At 43.9% G+C, this 22,557-nt stretch overlaps 1 protein-coding gene across 3 annotated transcripts in view; it reads right to left on the bottom strand.

Annotated features, from left to right (window-relative positions):
• Positions 1-21,862, bottom strand: part of DIP2B (disco interacting protein 2 homolog B) — a 64,735-nt gene extending 42,873 nt beyond the window's left edge. For all 3 annotated transcript variants that reach the window (XM_071729472.1, XM_071729473.1, XM_071729474.1), the window contains exon 1: positions 21,615-21,862. In XM_071729472.1, coding sequence (XP_071585573.1) covers positions 21,615-21,702 — 88 coding nt within the window. In that variant the 5' untranslated portion in view covers positions 21,703-21,862. The remainder of the gene's footprint in view (positions 1-21,614) is intronic.
• Between the last annotated feature and the right edge of the window lie 695 nt (positions 21,863-22,557).

Raw genomic sequence — 22,557 nt, 5'->3', positions numbered from 1 at the left:
GCAGGGGGTGACCAACGAAAAAGAAGTCTCTACTTCAGCTGAAAACCCTTCCTCTCCCCCCACCACTCCCCTGGGAAAATAAAGACACAGATGGTAACTTCTCGTTACCGTTGCTGCTGAAAATCACACTCCCCAGTGTCAGCAAAATGAGTTCTCAACAGCTTTGCAAGACTGGGGCACTGAAAAACTCTTGGAAGCTACCCATTGAAAAGAGCCTCTTGCAGATGTGTGACACTTCTGTTGGTTCTTCTCCTTGCAGCAGAACTGAGAGCATTCCAACGCGTGACCATCTGCGTGGTTTACGCGGCAGCAGCGTGACCCGGGCCTTCTCAGCTGTGAAGTTGCTTTAAAGAACTTCCTCAGCCAGGCCAGTGGCTCAATGACCATGAACCCAAACTTGAGCTGTACCTCCAGGTCATTTGTGTGTAACAGGGCAGAGATATTTGCCTTTCAGATCCTTACCTGTGCCAAAAGGATGCAGGATGCACTCGTGCATCTGCAACTCAAATCTTGCTGCGGGTAACGCCGGGGTTTTTTTTGTTTTTTTTTTTTTTTGTTTGTTTGTTTTGTTTTGTTTTGTTTTTTTTTATAGAATTAGCTGGGTTGGAAGGGACCTCAGAGATCATCAAGTCCAACCCTTGACCCACCGGTGCAGTTGCTAGACCATGACACTGAGTGCCACATCCAGTCTCTTTTTAAATGTCTCTAGGGATGGAGAATCCACCACCTCACCGGGCAGTCCATTCCATTGCCTGATCACCCTCTCTGTAAAAAAATTCTTTCTGATATCCAGCCTAAATCTCCCCTGGCACAACTTAAGACTGTGTCCTCTTGTCTTGTTGAAAGTCGTCTGGGAAAAGAGACCAACTCCCACCTGGCTCCAACCTCCTTTCATGGAGTTGTAGAGAGTGATGAGGTCTCCCCTGAGCCTCCTCTTCTTCAGGCTGAACAGCCCCAGCTCCCTCAGCCTCTCCTCATAGGATCTGTGCTCGAGTCCCTTCACCAGCCTGGTTGCCCTCCTTTGGACCTGTTCCAGGACCTCAATCTCCTTCCTGAACTGAGGGGCCCAGAACTGGACACAGTACTCGAGGTGTGGCCTCACCAGGGCTGAGCACAGGGGCAACAGGCAAGAAGATTTTTAAAAGGTTTCCAAAACTCTTGAAGATCACCCCTTAGAACCTTTAAATACATCACTCAATTCTGTTAACCCCAGTAACCCTACCAAACACAGGCCCTGCTCACTGCCTCTAACAAACATCTACAAAAGACAATCCCTGAAGTCTGCTTTATACAAACTCTTAAGCTGCAAAGTGCAGCCATATAAATTTTACATGTTACCCATAAAAGCAGCACATGCACATAAATAGCTTAATCCCATAGACAAATAATAAATCTTGCATGTAAGCCCATCCTGGGAAAAAGAAAATAAAAAGAGAAATCTTTTAAATAGCTACAACTTGTCATGGGGAAAAAATGTATTTTCCCTTCCGAATGCTATAAAGGGCACAAACCCAAGGCTGGGTCACAAACAGAATTTTGCAAAATCTATTCAAGAGAAACGTTTTCATCTATTTATAAGAAGTAGTCAATGAGAAGAACGTGAGTTTAGATGTAGGAGCACTTAACAGTGTTTATAATTCCAGTCCTGCATCAGAACAATGTATTTAAATGAGAAGAAACAGAAAGTGTCAGATCCATGTACACACGGAGCAGTTTTGCTGAGAGTCTGAGCTGAGACGAGGGAGAAAACTCACAGTGCATTTTGAAAACCCAGATGAAGTGATTCTAGGCTGAGGAATGCTCTTTCCTGACTAACCTCCTGGTCACAGGCACCAGCAGAAATTCACATCTACTTAATCCTCAGCACAAACCCAGAGCCCTGGTCCTTTCCCACCAGACTGAAACCAAAAGTTCCCCAGGAAATGACTAAACTTTATGCAAGAGTGACAAGGCTGTGATTCAGCCCTTATTCAGTAGGTAGGTGAGGAGAGCTGCCTTCCTAAAGCTAGAAACTGAATTTTTAGCACAGTCAGTGCTGATAACCTTCTCCTAGGAGTTGTCCATCCAGCCCAACTACAGATTACACACACCTCAACTCTTTGCCAATTCCAGGCACTTTCTCCAGGAGACAGGCTGGCCTGGACAGATGATTCTCCAAACCAAGCCTGCTTTTAGCATAGGAATAAACAGAAAAACAAAAGCAGGAACCCAAAGAGAACTCTGTATCTTGCTGCAGAATACTCCAGGCTCACGTAGCTTGCCATCCACAATCAGAAAGCCAAACCATCTCTTCCCTTGGGTTTACCACAACCTGAAGTAAACAGCATTTGGTGATGGTCTGGGGCTGCCAAAGGTGGTGATTGATTACACTCAGAGGTATGGAGCTCTTACTCCACCCACAGCAACACCACAGTTTCCAGTCTGAGGTATTCAGTGAAACCAGAGAGTCCCTGGCATGTCTTCTGCACCCTCTGTTCCAGGGCTGTTTTCCTCCCAGCTCCCTGGCAATCATCTCATGGTGTTTTTGCAGCCTTTCCTTCAGCAGCTCACATGGCCACACAAAAACATCACCCCAGTGGATCTGCCCAGGAGAAGATTAAATGAGAAATTACTATGGGTTTTAATCCTGTGCACAATTCCTATCACCTCCCCTTCCATGGCTCTGGGATGCCATTATTTGGTAATATTCTTGAAACAGGCTTCATTTTTTTTCTAACATAAACCAACTTTCATTAGTAGTCCTTGCTGGTAACTCCTCCAGACCTGACACCATGGCAACTCCTTGCCAAACCATCCTGAAAAGTTTGGATATTCAGCACATGTTAACAATACCTGAAGTTACTTTCCATAATTAAATCCTAGAATCTTTATTAAGAAGGAAGAATGGGAGAAGAAAGAAGTTAAGAGCAATTATTCCCCTATTTATTGACCAAACACAGTGTGTCTCACACAAACCATCCAGGAATGGAAATGCAACTCTGACCTCTCTTTAAACACAGTGTTACCAGAGCATTAACCTAGCAGGGATGTCAGGAAAATGCTATTCCAAATCCTAGAGCTCTTGCCCTAGAGCTTGATGACTGTGCATGATGAAACAAATAGATACCTTGATCAAAGCAGCAGGGGATCATTCCTCAAAGAAAAATCAACTTTAAAAAAAAATAACCCATCAGCTGCAAGAATGAATTCTCAAAACTAAAAAGGTGAGGCATCTCTGGTGACATTTTTCCCACGTGCTTCTTATCCTGGTGTTGCCAAAGAGGAAGTGCCAGCTCTCTATTCATAAGGATGTCACTCCCATTTGACAGAAAAAAAAAAAAAAACAGCAGGGAAAATGATGGCTGCTCAGGAGAGGAAAAATGATTTGTTTTTCCCAAAGCACTGAAATCTGAAACACAACCCAGAGTCATTTCACAGCAGTGCTTCCTCCAGGACAGCCACTATGAAACAGCATTAGTCACTGAACTAGGATTTCCCTACTTATAGGTAAAGCAATACAATTATTAATCTTTTACTCAGCCTCAAATTAGTGAGCAACATCAGTAATTTGACTTGTGGGAACTCCTACCAAATTCCAGAAGTGAACCTGACAAAAAGACAGCAGGCAGACTCAGGGAGCAGCTAGGGAACTGGTTTTGCTTTTGCTATTCTTTTCTTTTAAGCCTGACTACTGGGAACCAAGGGAGCTTCTTAAATGACCTGAAACCTACTCTGCACAAGGTAATTTAAAAGAAATCCACTTCCACCCCAACCACAGTTCTAACTTGAATATAGCTCTGGTTTTGTAATGGGGGGCTGCCCCACAGAGCAACCCTTGATGCCTGTAGAGGCTCCTCTCAGCCAAGACCAGGCCATCTTCTCTGGATTGAAGAGTACAAACCATTCAAGCTGGTTGCAAGCTCAAGAAACCAGATTTAAATTGAAAGAGCAGAAGAAAAATGCTCTGTGGAGCATGGCATAAGAAGCAGATTTCAGGCTGTGAGCTCAGTACAGGCTGTGTTTAGCTTTCAGTTATGTTGACATCAGCAACCATGGCTTCTTGAGGAATTTCACTGCTAAGGAAACCATGCTGGCAGGTCACCAGCAAGCCTCAGAAAACCCATTCTTCTGTCAGCTGCAATGCTCTTTACAAAAAAAGATCATGCAAGGGAGGACTTGAGTTCAGGCTCTTTGGGCATGCTAAAGAAGAGGCAATGTCTGCTTCAGAAGCACTTTGTTCAGAGGCTGGAGAGCAGGATGTGGCAAGATCCTTCTTCTGAGAAAGCCTTTAAGCTGTGTGGAAGATGAAAATAATGAGCAAAACAAACCACCCCAGCTCAACAATCCAGCTGCATGCTGCAAATCCACCCCAGCTACTGAACTTTGCTACTGCAATGGCAAATCCACAGCTCTTCCAGCACACCAATTCCTCCTAATTCTGCTCACTAATAGCTCTTTAAAGAAAACAGCACTCAATTTTTTGATAAAGTGGTCCTTGCTCTGTCTGACTTTAAGTACAAAAAACCAAGCTATTATCATAAGGAGAAGGAGCAGTCAATCACAATTTGCTGGCCTCATCATGCAGGATATCACAATATCAGACAGATTGTTCTGTGGATCCAAAACAGCAAGAGCCCAGCATGTGGATTCTTCTTGCCTTGTATCACTGCCTTCATAACAGATTTTCACAAAACCATGAGGAAAAATATCCATTCTACATTGACACCAGGGGATCTTGAACCTAAACAAACAGGCTTCAGAGTAAAAAAAGATATTATTCAACAAGCTATCTCCAAAACCACAATTACTACTTAGAGCAAATTCTCCTACTGTGGCCTCTCTAAGGGTGCAACATCTTCTTTTCCAATTTAAATAAACTGAATTCTCAAATGTCTCACTTGTAGAGGGAAGGAAGTATGTAGAAATAAGTAGGATTATTTAAGAGCACATAATCAGCAACTTGACATAACAAATGAGAACAAAAGGCCCTATAAAAAAAGATATTGCAGTTACAGATGTAATTTAGCTTGAAAAGTTAAGTCTTTGACAGCAAATTAATACAGCAATTATTTATAGTATTATATGTTTCCAAAATACTTTGGATTGGAATACTTTGGAATGCTTATTACAAAATTTGTCACTGCAACCTTGTTAAAAAGCTGTTTGAGATCACATTTGCTCCCCAAACATGCACATAAGCAAACCCTATATCAGAATATTTCCCAAATCTCAATTTTTCAGGAGTGAAAAAAATAAAGCAAGCAATAACAGAGGAGTAATCACAACAAATGACCCCAAAACACCTTGCCTGAAATTCTCAGTGACTGGGGAAGTCAGGTTCCCAATAAAACAAAAAGCAGTGGATGCCACAAAGCTCTGGACAATCACTGCTTTGTTTGAACAACAACCACAATGTCTGCAGCAGCCTAGAGAGGTCGAGAAAACATCTCATCTGAATTCCTCTGACTACCTAAGGCCTTCCTGAGCCAAGAGCTCAGGAAATTTGGGAGCACTCTGGGAGAACTCAGCTCTCCCCAAGCCCCCAGGCCAGGGCCCAGCTCTGACCCACACCCCAAACTCCCTTCTGGAAAGGCCAAGCTATCACCATGAGACAGATTAAAACCTATTAATCTCACTGACAGAAGCCTCGGGAAGAGCAAACTGGAGAGGTTCCAAGAGCACTGTCTCCACTTTAGGAGACTGCAAACTAGGGCCTGGCCCTGACACAACCCATCTGACCCTCGTGCTATTAATGAGGCAGCTCTCTAACCACACACAGGAGCTGAAGAGCAATGAAAAAGGAAGCACTTCTTCCATTTGGCACCTGGCACATCAGAACAGCAAGCAGATACTGCTTGGCTGGATAAGCAAACACCTAAACACAATTACTCCAGAAATTGTTCTGTTGGATTCTGCACTCTGTTCCCATGAAGGCCAGAGACACTGGATACAGTGGAAACAAGCTCATTGTGCTTTATTTATAATAAAAAGGGAAGAAAAACAAACATTTTCCTCCAGAAACCACACGGTAGGTAAATAAAAAACTCCCCTTAGTAAATTCAGCATTGAAGTATCAAAAGACAGAATTAGTTGTCAACAAATTCTTTTAAACAACAAATTGAGTGACCCAGCAAGCACCAGCCAACTGGAAAGAAACATTAACTGGTAAAGAAAAACAGCCTCTGCTGGAGGCCAGGAAGCCAACTGCAATTCCCCTTTGCTGTTTTCCATCTTGAATCACAAATGCCAGATTTCAGGAGGCTCAGAGTGGGACCAGGTCAGGGCTCAGAGGGCTCTGAAAAGCAGAAGCTGCCGCACAGCACTGATCAATAACTTGGTGAGCACATGCAGAACCACTGGGGCTGGAGGCAGCTGTGCAGCCAGATGGAAGAAAACAATCTTTAAATTGCTTCCAAGTTATTTTCTGACCAAACTGATGAACCCAGAGAAAGCTGAAGACACTTCCTTGTCACCAAAACACCTGTGCTGGCACTGCTTGCCTGCACGAAAGCAAAAGAGGGCTGGAGCTGAGGACAGGATGATTTTTGTCATGGCAAAATCATGTTGGGACTGAGAAGTTCAGCATCAGTGTCTGCAGAAGATGCAGTGGCAGAGAAGATGCCACTGAGGGTTTCTTTGAACCCCACCACTCCCCACAGGGCACAGCTGACTGCATCCCAGGTTGTCACTGGGGAGTGACAATCAGACTGCTCTTCACAGGCAAAAAAGTGTTGCTTGGATGGGATACAGTATTTGCCTGGCTGGACTTGAGCTGGAAAAAAACCAGAAAAAACTGCTGGGTCTATTTTATGGTGAATTTTATGGCAAAGTTACTCACAGAACTGGATGAGCTTCTTAAAAGTATTTCAGTCATAAATCAAAATAAATAAAACCACTCTCCATATTGTAAGTTAATCAGAATGCTCTCTCAAGTTGTCCTCACATACACTACCACAGGGAAGAAAGCCTGACAAATCTGCTAAAAGCTTTAAAAAGCCTAAATTAAATATTAATATTCTGAAAATGATGAAGCCAGCATAAAAACACACGTCTGCTTTGCCACTCCAGTTCTCTATAGCCCAGAGCTAGAGATGAAAGATTTCTTGCAAACAGTGATGCCTTGATGGAATTATGAATAAAACAGAAAAAAATCCAAGCTATAGATGTACAGGTTGGGAACTGCAAGCTGTCTGAAAATGCAACACCCAGCAAAATGTATTCACAGTAAGCTAATAACAACACTTAATTGTTTTAATGTCAGCTAATGAAAGGCAGAGACAAAAGGTTATCAATACTGCATTTGCCTTACAGTTATGTTTAGCATGATGAGAAAATCTTGTGCTAAAGATACAGTTGAGTCTTAGCAGCAACCTAGAATGACTTGCCAAAAGCTCCCAAAAAAAATCTTTTAATTGAATGATGACATCAATTACTTAATTTTAATGAGAGTGAGATCATATTTTAATTTTTCACTCTGCAATAAATGTAAAGGTGACTGTGTAGTTTCTCTTAGCAATAGCCAATCTCCCTCAAAGGTATAAGCAGAATTATTTCAAAAAAGAAACTAATCTCTATTGCTTTACTTCCCAGTAGCTCTTAATATAAAGACCATTAGCCTGTTTTTATTACTTTGCAAAACAACCATGTAAGGCCTCCAACTTACTCATCCATAACAGACACCCCAGGCTTTGAACTCCCTGGCTCTCACAGCAAAAAAAAAAACCCGAGGTGCTGGCTCACTTCTCTCCAGGCATGGACAGAGCAAAACTTCAGAATATCCAGCATTTCTGCTAGAGATGACAGCATGAAAGCACCTGGATATGAACCACCTCTTAGTGCACCTAATGGAGCCATAATCACTAGATATCAACCATTTCCAAGAGCACTGAAGTGTTTATAAAGCCAGTGTGTCAATGTAATAATATTAACAAGGAGATGCTTGTATCTTTTTGACAAAAAATTATATTCACAGCAGGCTTTGCTTTCAGCTACAAATATAACAGCCTTTTAAAAGCAAGCTGAAGCACCACAGATAGTACTACACAATTTAGGGAGACAGGGGGGAGCAGGAAGGGCTAAGGATGTGTTGACAGCAATAATTTAAGACAAGATACTCTGCCAAGAAAGAGAAACTAAAGAATTGAAGTCCAAATAAAAAGCCTGCAATTAAGCAAGAGCTCTGAGAAAGGAGGAGTGAGGACAACAGGCATTGGTTTGGATGGCTGCCCTCCAATTTGTTCACTAAGACTCCATATGTTTCCTATAAGTAAAATTTGTTCCTCGCTACGTAAAAGCTCTTAAGAGAAATGATGCTGATTGGGAAATAAAGCCACCACTTCTCTTCAGTATCCCTGATACAGGAGGATAATTTCCTGCCTCAGAACTGGGCATTCTAGAAAGGCAACACAGCACTGCACAAAACCCACAGAAACCCAATAAATTCCTTGGGATAGCCCAGCTCAGACCTTCCTCCCAAATACAATGCTGACTTCCCTTTGCAGTGACAGCCAACCTGAAGCATCCATAATAATATTTCTTGGGCTGCAGGACCTCAGACTCCATTCAGGAAAGGTTAGAGAGATGTTCCCTCTATCCCTGGCTAATTCTGGTGGAGGAAGAAATGAGATAATTTCTCTTGCCACCCCGAAGTCACTGGGGTAGATACCATCTCCCTGAAATACAGAAAGAGATAGAAGCCACAAATGTGCTCAAAACCTTTTCACCTCCATCACAGCTCTCTGAAGCATGATACCTGTATCAACGGTGCTGCCTGAATATTTCATGTAAAAAGCTCTAAAAAGAAAAGAAAAAAACCCCAAACAACAAAAAACTACCCCAGAAATGCAGTCTGCCAAAGCCAGCCACTCAGCTACAGAGACAGAACAGTACCTAGCAGTCCTGATGAGACTGGCACAACAGCTATAAATCACTACAAACCCTCTTTTTTCATGCAGAGGGAAAAGGCAGAGCAGGACAGATCTGAGAGTGTGCCCATTTCTAATTTGCTTGGTTGCACTGGTTGAAAATTGTCATTTTATTTTGCTACTGGAAACTGCCTCAGCTTTTTATTTCAGCAGACAGCAAGCTGAGAACGAGGAATTTATGACATGGAGAAAGCAGCCATCAGGGTGACACCTTTCCCAGAGGTAAGGCAGCAGAGCCTGACCACTGGAGACATCTCCAGTGGAGATCTCCTTGTGATCAGAGTGAAGTCACCTCTGGGCCCTGAGCAGCTCAGGGACAGACCGGTTCTGCAGAAAATCCTTTCCTCATGGTTAAGTTTCACCAGCTGGGGTAAGTGCTGTACTGACAGCCCCACAGGATGAAAATCCTGAGAATTGAGCACAAGATCTTAGCACTCAAACACAACAGCCAGGGCCTAAAGAGCAAATGCAGACTGTCATGCAAAAGTGTGCAATCATTTCCATGCGGCTGCCTTCATCTTCTTTACATCCGAGGCCAAGAAAGCCCCTGGGGCTGTTCTAGTGCCTAAATGGGCCCAGGTTTCCTTTAGTCTCTAACAAAGGCTTTAAGCAATTGGCAAGCTGCCCTAGCCTAGCTGCCTTCTTCCTTTTCATATGTGCCTCCATCCATAGATAACGCAGGGTGGCTTTGAATCTGCACCCTGCACAATCAGAGGTGAAGGATATCACAGGAAACTCAAGTCAGCTTTTCCCCTCCATGAGGTAACTCCCTGGAACAACCAGCACTGTCTTTTTCATTTACGTATCTAACAGTGTGTAACCCTGACATAGCAGGCAATATGTTCAAAGCTCAAACATTAACTGGTTTTGTGAGTTAAGAAGAGAGATGCTGTCTGCAATTGCTGGGGGCAGAATGTGCTGAAGGAGCAGAAATCTACCTTTCAACTAGGAATCTATGAAAGAGCTTCAAACAATCCCTTTGAAACAATCCAACAACTGCTAGCTTACTCCACTGTGACAATAACTCTTGGGAGACTTTTTGTTACGTTTCACCCACAGAAAATTTCAGCTATTCCAAAGAGCTCTTCTTGATAGCAGAATCACAGAAAAAAGCAGCTCTTACATCTCCCAGGTCTCTCCACTTCCCTGTTCCTTTCATTCTTCCCTCCTTGGCCTCTTTTGCAGTCTGTCCTCTCATGGTGTCAAGTATTCAACAGCAATACTGTTCAATTTTTTTTAAGCCTGTCAGCTCCTCAACCCAGATCCCGAGCCAGACCCAGGAGCAGCTGGACCAGTGCAACTGAGGTTGTCACTTTGCACAGCAACAGCAATAGAAGGCAGCAAACATGCTCCAAGCTGTCCTGTTGCCAGATCGTTCATAACCTGAAGCCAAACTCAATTCTAATAGGAGACTATTTACTCCTTCCCTAGTTCTCCATGCCAAGTCTTTCCTTTCATCCTTCTGCCCAAATAGTTCTGTCTCTGCTGGAAGAGGAGTGTGCCTGCAGTGCCATACAACATGTCTGTGTCTTTCACACCATTTTATTGTTCACAGGAAGGTATTCTGTAATTTTAAACAAGAGAGCATGAGATGCAATTCTTCTCCTAAGAGAAGAGGCCAAGTTATGGCATCCTGCAAGGCAGAGAGAACTCTGTCATCACCATCCACCTTACTTTGTGCCCCCCTCCCTTGCTGCTTTGCTGAGTCCATTTAAATCTCTAGAATGTGAAGAGAAGAAAGCATCACCTTTGCTACAGACTCAAGAGTCAGCCTCCATAAATAAGCCCCTGAAGAGCTGCCTGTACATGAATCTTTATTTCTACTTGGCTTTCCCCACGGGGTTCAACGAAAGAAATTTCCTCCTCATCCCAGAGCAAATAATGGGTTGAATATCATGAGCTGTCACACTGCCACCCTGATAAACTGAGAATTACTGCAGGTAAGTCTGTGTGAGACAAATCTCTACAACTCTCCTGAGCCAGAGGATCACATTTCATAGGCCACATAGAAAGGCCAAAGCAGAGCAGTCACTACAAAAGAACAAGGCAAAGCAAATGGTAGAGGCTTGGGCAAGAACCAAAAAATAAACCCCAACCTCTGATAAAAAATCCTGGAATTAGTGACAGACCAGATGAGACCTCAGCCCCTCACTTTTATGGGAGCTACCACAGAAGAATTAGAATCTGAGCAGGGAGGAAGAAGAGTCCAACTTTTCTGTTTTCTGTAAGTGTCATCTGAAAAACAGCTTTGGTCAGATTTATAGAAATTCTGCTTTTCCACTGTGAATGAGGGAAGAGACACATGCTGCTAGGTAAGTAATAATTTAATAAAATACACGAGAGTAATCACAACACATCAAGTATGATTTTGCTAGGTCCAAATGCTTTCCTTTACAGCTTCCATGCTGTAACACTACTAGAAGTGTTTTACCAAAGCTTTGTACAATGACCAACGTTTGGATACACAAAAGCCAAACGGTAATTACATCTTCCTGTTTGTTGCTCCAGCCAGACATATTTTTTTAAAGGCCTACTGGAAAAAGAACTGCCTTGAAAGCCTTCCAAGGCAACACCAGCTCCAGGGTTTTGTATTTTTCTGATTTTGAGGAAATACGACAACAGATAAACTGTGCTTTAGCACAGGCATCTGAATCACTGGTCAAAATTACTAAACCAACATTCTGAAGTCTTTAACACTGATGATGACAAGCCCTACATGATTTTTACATGCTGCAATTTTAAAACAGGACTTAACAAGTAAAGTGTATCAAATGCAGGAATAACTAAACAGAACAGCAATGTTTGTTCAAGGTTTCTAGGTGTGGCTGCAGCCAAGACATAATGGGATTATTTATATCTGACTCATTTGCTTTGTCTTCATCCATGATTCTCACTGTTTGGGACTAAATAAGTGATATTTCTTTTCTTGGCCATCAGATTTATTTTTTTTTTTACATTTATGACATACTCAAGAGGGGCTCAATTTAAAGCAGGAAGGAGAAATTTCACAAAGATGACAGGTTTGTATCCACGTGTTCAATGGAACTGTCACAGTTTAACTTCAGGTCACCTGAGCATGAAGAAGAAGATGCCAGCTCCCAGGACAGGGCTCAGACCTCCATTTCCTAGTTGTCAAGATGCATATTTCTACATCTCCTTGTTTGTTAGTGATAAGGTGCCCTCCCTCCTCTATGAAGCAGAGGGCTGAGTGTGAAAAGACCTCAGATCTGTGCCTGGCTCTGCTGCTGGTTTGTGTGACCCAGCAACTCACCTCACCTCTGTGCATCTCAGCTTCCTGTCTGTGAACTGAAAATAACAGTACTTCCCCCTTTTCACTGCAGCAACTTCCAAACCAAAATTGCGTAAGTGTGGAGGTTTTCGTTCCCATTACAATAAGAATTGTTCTTTTTTTTTTTTTTTTTTAATTCACAAGGGATCACTTAAAAGTTTCTGCCCTAAGAATAAACACAGATCTCAGACTTAAAAAACATTTACATGAGCTCTTCACTATTATGAGATTTATGTTTTGCTAAAACAGGGCAGTTTTCACCAGTCTTGTGTTGTTCAGTATTTTTTTCAGGATTGCCAGAACAGCTTAAAAACACTTTACCAAAATAATTTATAATTTGGTTACCTGTGCACAAACGCTTTCACTGCTCAGAAAATGAAGTAGATGGTTCAGTATTTATTTAAGAAACAAAGCTTACATTCCTAAAAGTTTAACCAACTGCCCTCTCCATGTTGCCAAAGTTCACAGCTGTACAAAATGCAGAGCTGAGGCTCCTGTGCTCTCCAAGATGGCAAAGAGTGAGGTGCTAAGAGGTGAGAGTACCTTCAGCCAACACTGCTGCCAAAGGTTTTGTTATGAAACGAGGTCTGTAGCTCTTGAGGACACACTGTAGGAATCTACACACCTTTCTCCAGCTGGGAGGCACAGTACAAGTCATCTGAAGCAGAATTTTCAGCACTACTCTTCTCCTTTCCCATTGACCCACACCACTGCAAGAAGCCCCTGCATTTATCCAACCAAACATCATCAGCACTTTGCTAGAACCACCCCACGGGACATTTAACCATCCTTTTATTTTTTTTCCATGCCAGAAATGGAACACCTTTAATAGGCATTTTCTGGTTGTATTCAATTAAGGGAAAAAAAAAAAAAAAAAAAAAGCATAGTTTAATAAGCTGCAGATCTGTTTATTCTCCTACCAGAACTGCTGAGGATCAAGGAGCTTTTATCTGCTGCTCAGATCACCTGACTCGGCTCTCCATCCCATGGTGAATAATCACAGGCTGGAATTTGCCCTGTCACTTCCCAGCTCTTCAGAGGAACTCTCCTTCTCCTTACCACAGTGACAATGCACATTGTGAGCTCAGGAATGTCAGCTGCTGATATGCAGCACAAAAGCCTGCTGGTCACCTGCAGTGGCTTCTTGACAGAAAGGCAGAGAGTGACCTTTTGCAACCATTTGTTAGCTTTCTCATACCTCTCTCTAGAAAGTAAGCATTAAAACTCAAAGCCTCTTTCCCCTCCTCAGGATTGCTCTTGGCTGGTCAGTTTATCTGCCTGATCAGTTTCCAGAGAAGCACCCAAAGGTTCTGCAGTAATTACAGTGAAAGGTGATGATGAAGAGCAAACACCAGGCAAAGAAAACTCTTATCAGAACATCCACACTGATATCCATGGCACTGAGCATATCACAGTCCTGCCAGAAAAGGTGCTTCGTGTTGAAAAGGCTCAAGACTCATCAGCACTGTAAATGAAGAGCTTTTCATTAAAACACAACCTCACTTGGCTTCTCTTTCTGGAACAGTGGCTGTGCAGCTATAGAACTGAGTCATACACAGGGACAGCACCTGAAACCACCTCTTGCAGCTCTCAACACCATCTGCTCTGCTGTTCCCTCTTTAGATCATAACCTTCCAATTTATGGCCAACCAGATGCCCCACCACAACTCATCCTGCCACCCTGGCCAGCCCTGCCTGCTCCCAGCAGCACAGCTCACCCACAGCCCAGGCTCCCAGCAGCTACAGCAATGGCTCAGATGGAAAATTATCAGTGGGAAAACACTTCTTCTTCTTCTTCCCTTCCTGTAATGAAATTCAGCAGCTCGGGAGGAGGAGCTGGAAGTTAGCAGATGATGACCAATTCCCAACAGAGCAGGGAGCTTTGTCTGCCTGGAGCTGCAATGGCCACGAGGTCTTCCCTCCATGCAGGGAGAAAGCAGAACTTCCTCTAGCAAGGTACCTATGCAGCTCTCAGAGAAATTTATTATCAGAATACTATTATAAGCTTGTATTAGAACACTGACGTTGCTATTCCTCCTAAGTTTTCTTGGTACAAGGTGAGCTGCAATCTAGAAATACAGCCACTAACTCTCTTCTTTCCCATTTATGCTTCATTTCCAATAGCAGGATGGTTTAAGTTCTCAAACTCCTTCAGGGCTACGATACTGAACGATATCCCTGTTAAGAGCACAGGACAGGAAAAACATTCCAAACAATTCTTTTCCACCACTGCACTTCAGACCTGGTGTTTGACATTAGTCCTGATCCCAGAGGCAAAATGGGAGTGCTTTATCCACGAAGTCAAGCAGCTCCCACAGCTATAGCCATCCTAAATGGAATGCATTATTCCTGCATTAAAACATATGTTTTTCAAGGCAGCCAGCCATCCAGCTGTTCTGAGACAGAGATTACAGAAGACCTAATTTTATCAGGCAGGGGTACAATTCTCCTGGTTGTTTCTGCTCCCTAGGGACACAGAGCTAGTGAAAGCAGGTTGCCTGACTGCTAGGGAACAATTCTGAGGCTCAGTTGCTGATCACTCAGGCAGTAACTCACATCCTGGGTTCCCAAAATATATTAATGTATGCCCTGTGGGCTCTGTGGGCTCCCATCCCTGTGGAATTCAAAGTCCAGAAAGATCTAGTTCATATCAGCAGTTCTCAAGTCAACAAGAATTAGAAAAAGTTTATGTTGGCAGAGAAGTGCTAAAACTTTAAGTATGCTTTTTTTCCCCCCTTTTTTTTTCTCTTAATCAGCTTGAGTTACACTAAATACAACAGGGTGTTTGCTCACAAGAGCAACAAGGAGAGTTAGGTTACTCCTACATTGACTACCTTTGATAAAAAGAACCTCTGCTGCTTGTGGGTATTCTAAGTAGCATTTCAGAAACTCTCAGCTCTTGAAGTTTGAAAAAATGCAAGCTGAAATAGGCATTGTACTCAAAAAATATCCAGGCAATAACAGCTTGCACTGGCAAACATTATTTGGAATGAGAAATACAGGTGTGAGGCTTTTCCCATGACTTTACATCAAAATGTAAAGGGAAAAAGCAGCAGCAGATGGAACACTGCTGCCTGCAGAGCATCCATTAGCTATAAATCACTGCTTCCTCACACATGGTGCAAATTTAAGAGTCTTCCACTCTAATTAATAAAAAGAGACACCCTGGCCTGATGACCCTTCCCTGATTTCATAATCTCTAAGAAAAAGTATTGATAGAATTAACCTCAAAAGAGAAATGCTTCAATTCCTCTCTCTCTTAATCCAGGACCAAAAAGTAACTGAGCAACTCAGAGAGAGAGTCAGGAAATGCTTTTTATAACTGAGACACACAGTTTAGAGAAAACTGTATTAAGAATTTATCTGAACATTGTATTTGAAACAAATGAAAACAGGATACTACTCAGCTTCTGCTTGCACCTCTGGGACTTCTCACCATTAGTTCACTCTTTGGCTTCTGAAACTTCCCACTGAATAAACATGATAAATCCAGTGAATAGAAAGCTTCATGACAAAAAGTAATCAGATAGAGGGAATCAGGAAGGAACCCATCACCCTTTCCACAACATGCTGATGAACTAGGAACACGAGGGGTCCTCTGCATGCATACTTTCCTATGAAGCACCAAGCATTGTCTACTTAAATACACTTCTGAAAACCAGCAATCCAGCTCCATGCAGTTGTGCTACCACCCATCACATTTACTGCTTAATATTTCATGCTACAGAATTTAAAATAGGAAACTGAAAATCAGTTATCTAGGACACGAGAAAGAGAACACCAAATGTGGCTTTAGAGCAGATGTGTCAGGCTCACAGGTCTGATTTAACATATCCAGCTGAAACTGCAAATATCACCCACACTGGAAGTAGGAAGAATCATAAAAGACAAACCAGGAATCATTGCTACCAGATGTTCCCTCCACCCAACTGAAGAAAACTGGTTCTAACTCTAGCAAAGCTTCAGAGAAGCAGTCAGGGAGGAGGTGGCAGACTCTTTAAAGCCTCTAATTTCCTCCTCTCCCCAAGGCAAAGGGTCAGAGCTCTAGCTTTTAAAAATAGACCCAAACTTGCTCCTCATTTCATAAGTATAAAAGGGACAACACAAAAACACACACATTCTTTAACTCCCCTGGTCACTCTGTATTGTATCAGCCTGGATGCTCCAAAAACCTTCCCTTTTCTTTACTATGTTTTCATGCTTCAATCATGTACCAACAGTAAAATCTACTCCCACTCACAGTTGCCAAAATATTTCTTCTAGTATTTGTGTTTATCTCACTCTCCCCAAACCACTAATCATTCCAATCATTCTGTTTTGACCATCTGCATAGTAGGAATTTGTGATCATCTTACAGACCCTTCTGGTGGGTGCACTGATAACAGATTTGTTACTTTGCTCCTCTTGGTCATGACTTGAGCTGCATTTCCTTTTCCTGTGAGACACAGCCATGCAAGGAACCCACGTGCTACCATGCTTGCATCACTTTTTTCCTGGGTTGTAAGGCTTAAGAAAATAGAGTATCATGTGAAGGCTCTTATCAGGACCTCTGTAAAGCCAAAATAGGCAGGAATTATCATCTCAGAATTTGAGTCAACAGCTCCCTGTGACATGCTCCTAAAGGTTTTTTATGCATTTCAAAGCACTTCCTCAGAACTGCACCTTTGCTGGCAGCCTACAGAAAGCCTGTGTCAAAGCCCCACACAGATTTCTCAGCAGATTTGGACCCCATCAGCTGTTACTCCTGCAGGGAAATTAAGGAAGCAGCATTAAAGCTTTCCCATTACTACTTTAGCCTAATGCAAGGCTTGTGGGTGAGATGCTGCATAAATGCACAAAAACCACCTGTATGTCCTGCTAGCTACAAGAGGATCAGATCCAGCTTGCTCGTATTCATAAGCTCTTCAGCTTTTCCTGTGCTATGGCCACAACTCCTCTCTGCATGGCAGGGAAGAAACTGAAGTGAAACCTTTCTGCTCGCTCAGCAAAACCCACACGACAGCCTTTACTTGGACAACTACTTCCTCTGACTCTGATCTATTTAAACTCTGCACTTCAGCTACTTAATCTATAAAAAGAGCCTCACCTACTTCGATAGGTGCCTGGCAATCAAAAGGATGGAACCTGAAATGCCCAATTTTTGAAGGAACAGAAAAATACTGTGATTCCATAGGATATTTTCAAGCCAAACAAAATAAAGACTCTACCCACTTGCTTGAGTCAACATGTTTTCTTCCAGTAAGGTTCTATCCTATTTGGCTGGCCTTCAGTTCTGGGTTTCAACTGTTTTGCTGATACTACTTTTTCCACACATGCCACCAACCTTGCTATTTCTTCAGCTTCTGTTCTGAAAATGCTAATACAAAGCCTTCCTCTGCAGACAGAGCCTCAGATCTTCAATAAGAGACAATCAGCTTTAAAAGGAACAAACACAGGTGCATGAAGCCATTCACAGAAACACCCACACAAAATCACAAACCAGACAGCTAAATGTATGTTTAACTAGAAAAGTAAACAGAAACCAGCTCCTTCTGTACATGAGGCAAGAGCAATGATATGATAACCCTGTCAAACAACCCAGAAGTGACTGAAATTATGTTCAAGACCTGAACTGCAAACAGGGGAATTCCTCATCACTGCCATGTTGAGTTCCCCCTCCCCTTACCTCCTACTTTCATAGATACCACAAGCTGAAGCTCACTCCTCTAGCATCCCTTTCCTAGTTAAAAACACCAGACAAGGTAGAAACCACAGTCAAACAAAGACCAGGAGCAAAGTAAGCTCTTGATGTGTGCACTGAACCCTCCTGGAGACAAACTGGCACGGACAGAGCAGCTGGGAGAGAGCTGCCCTGCTTCCAAGGCAAAAGCCCTTTGCACTGGAGGAAACAAACCCACTGAATGAGCTTCATTACAGCCTTTGAATCTGACCATTCCAGAGCTTCTCAGCTCTACCAGCTTAGCTGTGATGAGGTTAATGAGAGAGGAGCTGCTGGAAAATTTCACTCAAAGTATATATATTTATATATAAGAGCACCTAAGATAACCCCCAGCTGAAGTGCTTTAATACTTCATCCGACTTTGGGATGGAATTCAGACATTTACCTTGTTCTGAGAACTTATCAGCACACACTGCAAACATTGGATCTGCTACATGATGCTGTTTCTTAACAAGTCACCTTCACACACAGCAGCAGGTCAACCCCCAAGGTGTAAAACTGAGCTGCCATATTTACAGAAAAATGAACGTGGGGGTAAAAGTCTTCTTTAAAGTTAATATCCCTGGCACTTTTAGTCATGAAAAAGCAGCAGATGCAAATAGGAAAACAGCCCTCGCCATCATTAGTGATGCATGATGTGGGTGTCACTGACAAATGATGAAAAGCATGAGAAAGGAAAAAAACAAAAAACCCCACAAAAGTGAGAAGAGAAGGAAAACATGAATAAAAAGCAGGTTCCAGGTTCCACACAGTTCAGTGACCCAGTTCACAGTCATTGTTATTTAACATTTTGACTTGGAGGCAATGACACTGATCCCTTCTGCAAGGGGATGAGATGTGTCAGTGAAGTGTGATGCTCAAGACTTGGGTATAATGTACTTCACCATGTTAATTTCTTACCTAAAGTTAGAAAGAAATCAGTGAATCAGTTATACTCAAACCAATCACTGAGGCCAAATAAAGATGCAAAATAAGACTGGTGGAAAAAAAAAAAAAAAAGACAACAATTTTTTTGTTGATTAATTAACAATCACTGCTTCCTGAAACACATCCCACTGCTTTGCTCAGACATTTTAAGTGTACTCAGGAATGGAACTGTTACTTCTATCCTGACCACAAGGCTCAGTAAGGAATAATCCAGGGATGACAGAGGTATAATTAGTCCTGTTGCTCTGTCCGCACAGATTGTTCCTGAAGAAAGTCTCCTGGCTCTTCACTGCAAACTCTGATTTCTATTTTAAGCATACATTAAACTAATCCTGCTCCACTTTGCATCCTGCTTGCTGACACTGCACCTTTCACAACCATAACGCCAGATAAAATTTTAATACCATATTTCCCCCATATTGTTATAAATCTCTGCCCTGTGGAGGGCAGTGATAATGCAGTCCTGCAAAAAGCTCCTCAGCACACACAACTTGTTTGTGCTCCCAGCCTGAAGCCTCCTGCATCTGAAGCCACCTCCAAGCAGTGTTGGGGTGCTTCCCCCCCGAAGATCAAGGACAGAGCAATCTCCCAGCTCCTGCTGTCAGGGATCCCAGGCTGGTGGTGTGAACTCACTACAGATGCACATCTTCTCCTGTTCCAAAAAGTGAGGTGGTTCTTACCCAGAAATCCGAGAGAAACATTTACACAGCAAACAGTCAATCTTGGAAACAAATAAAGCTGCAACAAGAGGCTGGGAAAAGAAAGACTCGAGTGTTCTTATCTGAGCACCAACTAATCAGTTAAAGCACTACTGCCATTTTTAATAAAATGCTTCTATTCAATATTGTTTACTATAAAGAGTCCATAGTTATATTCAGTTGAACAATGCCCACACACGCCTTCAAATCTTCAAGCCTAAGCCTCAAACTAGGGCATATTTTTCAAGAACTAGACAAGGATTTTACCTCACTGACTCACTCAGCTCCTTCACAGGTCAGACCTAAGTTAGCTCAGCAACAGGATACCATGAAATGTGGTTCCAAGAGCTTGAGGACACAGTCACACAAAATTCTTTGCACTTAAAGAGCTTTTTGACAGAAAAAGGGATTTGCACCAACAAACCCGTAATATAGATATTATAAAATCTGAGTTCTAAGGGGCAGTGAATTTAATAATCAGAGAATTACTTACATAACACAGAAAGCTTCACTCTGTAACACTTTAGTTTAAGATATTAGAGAAGCTTGTTAAGGATCAGCATGATGTCACAGCCACTCATTCTAGCAAAGGGATTCAATTTTTTTCAAGTCTGCAGTATGATCTATCACAGGGTCAAACTACAGTAGGCTTTCAGTATCACAAGAAACAAGGAAATAAAAGCAAATGATTAAAACAACCAGCAAATTCTTTAAAAAAAAAAAAATAATATTTCAAATTACGTTTTGAGCAACACAAGGGAATGTTCTTCAATTCTTTGTTATCATGGAGTACCAAAAACCAAACACCAGACAGCATTATCACTTTAGTTAAATGTTTGCAGGAAGTGTATCTGAAAAACATCTGACATAAAAAGCAAAACCAGCTAACATTAAAAGTTTAACTACAAACAACTTGTGTTAGGAAAGCACTACCATGGCAAAATGGGGCAAAATACCCAGCACAGTGTACCCATGCAGGCAGTGGGGGTTGACAGCACCCAGCTCACTGAATTAATTCTTAATCTTCAAAATAGTAAACACATCTCCTTTATCCACTCTTGTGCTGAGACAGAGCAAAGAAAGATGTTACTGCAACTGGATTTTTCATGTTTGAATACTGATTATTGCATCCATGCAGGAAGCCCTCCTAAGAAGCCACTGATCATGGCATCGAGTTCTTTACCCTGATGGAGGGACGAAATTTAAAGGGATGCAAAACAGAGCTACCTGCTCTGCAGCCTTCACCCTCTACCTCAGATTCATCCCTCACCCTCCGGCTTCACACGGGAACTTTACAACAAAGCTATATTGAGAACAGCATTTTAAGGACCAGGAAACAAAGGCATACCCATGCAAAAAAAAAAAAAAAAAAAAAAAAAAAAGGAAACAAAAAAAAAGAAAAAAAAAAAAAGAAAAAAAAAGGAAAAAAGCGCATGCTCTGTCCCGATTATGGCTACGCAAAGGAACTTACTCAGAAAGTGGGAAGAACACCGGGTATGTCTTCATTATGTATCCAAAGTTCCTTGCCTCCCCCACCCCTGGACCACTGGCTGCCCCCAGCGTCCCTCCCTCCCACTCCGCATCCTTAGCTCACAAACTACAGAAAAAGGCCACAGGAAGAACAGACTTCCAAGGAGAGGGTTGGGGGGAACCACCTCCGACGGGCAAAAAAAAATTAAAGATCGCCCCGGGGTGAGGCTGCAGATCCCCCTCACCCACCACTCATCCTCGTGTCCCCCCCCCAGCCACAAGCCCAACCCGCAGGGGGGGGGTGCCTTCCATTCCCCGCCACATAGGGACCCCCAAGACTCGTTCACCCCAACCCCTCCCTCATCCCCGGCCCCCTCACACGGAGCCCCCCGGCCCCCTCACAGACTCGGGGCCTCCTCTCCCCCCACAATCCCCCGTCAAAGCTCACTCCCCTCACACGGAGGATCCCCCAGCCCGGGCCAGGGGAGGCCGTGGCGGACGGGACGTCGCCCCCGAAGGGAAGGGAGGGGAGAGGAGAGGAGGGAAAAGGAGGGAAAGGAGGGCAGGGCAGGGCAGGGCCGGGCAGGAGGGATCCCGGCGCTCCTCACCTTCAGAGAGCTCCAGCTCCAGCTCGGCCAGCTGCTCGCGGACCTCGCGGGGCAGCGAGGAAACACCCGCGGCCGCCGTCTCGGCCATGGCGGGCGAGAAAGGAAAGAAGGAAGGAAGGGGAAAAGGGAAGACAGGTCCGGCAGCCGGTTCGGAGCGGCTCCGGCTCAGCGCCGGGGGCTCCGGATCGCGGGCGCAGCGGGAGCGGCCGCCACCTCCGCCATCGCTGAGCCGCCGTCACGTGACGGGGCGGTGCGCCCGCCTCGCCTCAGCAGCGCCGCCGCCGCCGCGCGCCCCCTGGCGGCCCGGACCCGGACCCGGACCCGGACCCGGGCCCCGCCGCTCCCCCCTCTGCTCCGGATTCGCTCCGGAGTCAATTTTGAGATCCGCTTTTCCCCTGCCTGCAACGTTGCGGAGAGGCCTGAAGGAGCCTGACAGGGAGGGTTGAGGACAGGCGAAGCGGGACAACGAGCTCCTGGGCTCCCCTCATCGTGGAACGCCGCTTCCCGCCCTCCCCGCGGCGCGAGCCGCGTTCCCTCAGGGGCCGCCGGCGCCGCCCGCTCCTTTGGAGGCGCCTGAGGGGAAGAAGGGACCCGACTGCTGGAGGGGTGAGGCCACCCCCAGGGCCCTTGAACTTGCATCTAAAAACACCTGATAAAAGAGCCCACACACGCGTTCTCTGCTCGCCCTGCTCGAGAAATTTTACCTGAAAGGCGGCTGCTCAGGAAAGGCAGAGGTAGGTGCCTGTGACAGCTCGGGGAGGGGAGCAAGGCCTCGCTTCGCTGTCATTTTGGTTCCCTAAAAGAAACCACAGTTCTACCGAACCCCGTCCCTTAGGAGGAATAATGGGGGAAAAAACCCAAAGGTCAGGGTCCCCAGAGAGCAAAGCAGGTGCTGAGGTGCTTGCAAGCTGGACGAGGTCAAGGTGAGGTATCCAGAGGGAGA

This window comes from Heliangelus exortis, chromosome 31 (genome assembly GCF_036169615.1).
Source record: "Heliangelus exortis chromosome 31, bHelExo1.hap1, whole genome shotgun sequence".
Taxonomy (NCBI): domain Eukaryota; kingdom Metazoa; phylum Chordata; class Aves; order Apodiformes; family Trochilidae; genus Heliangelus; species Heliangelus exortis.
This window is presented reverse-complemented; position numbering and strand designations above follow the sequence as displayed.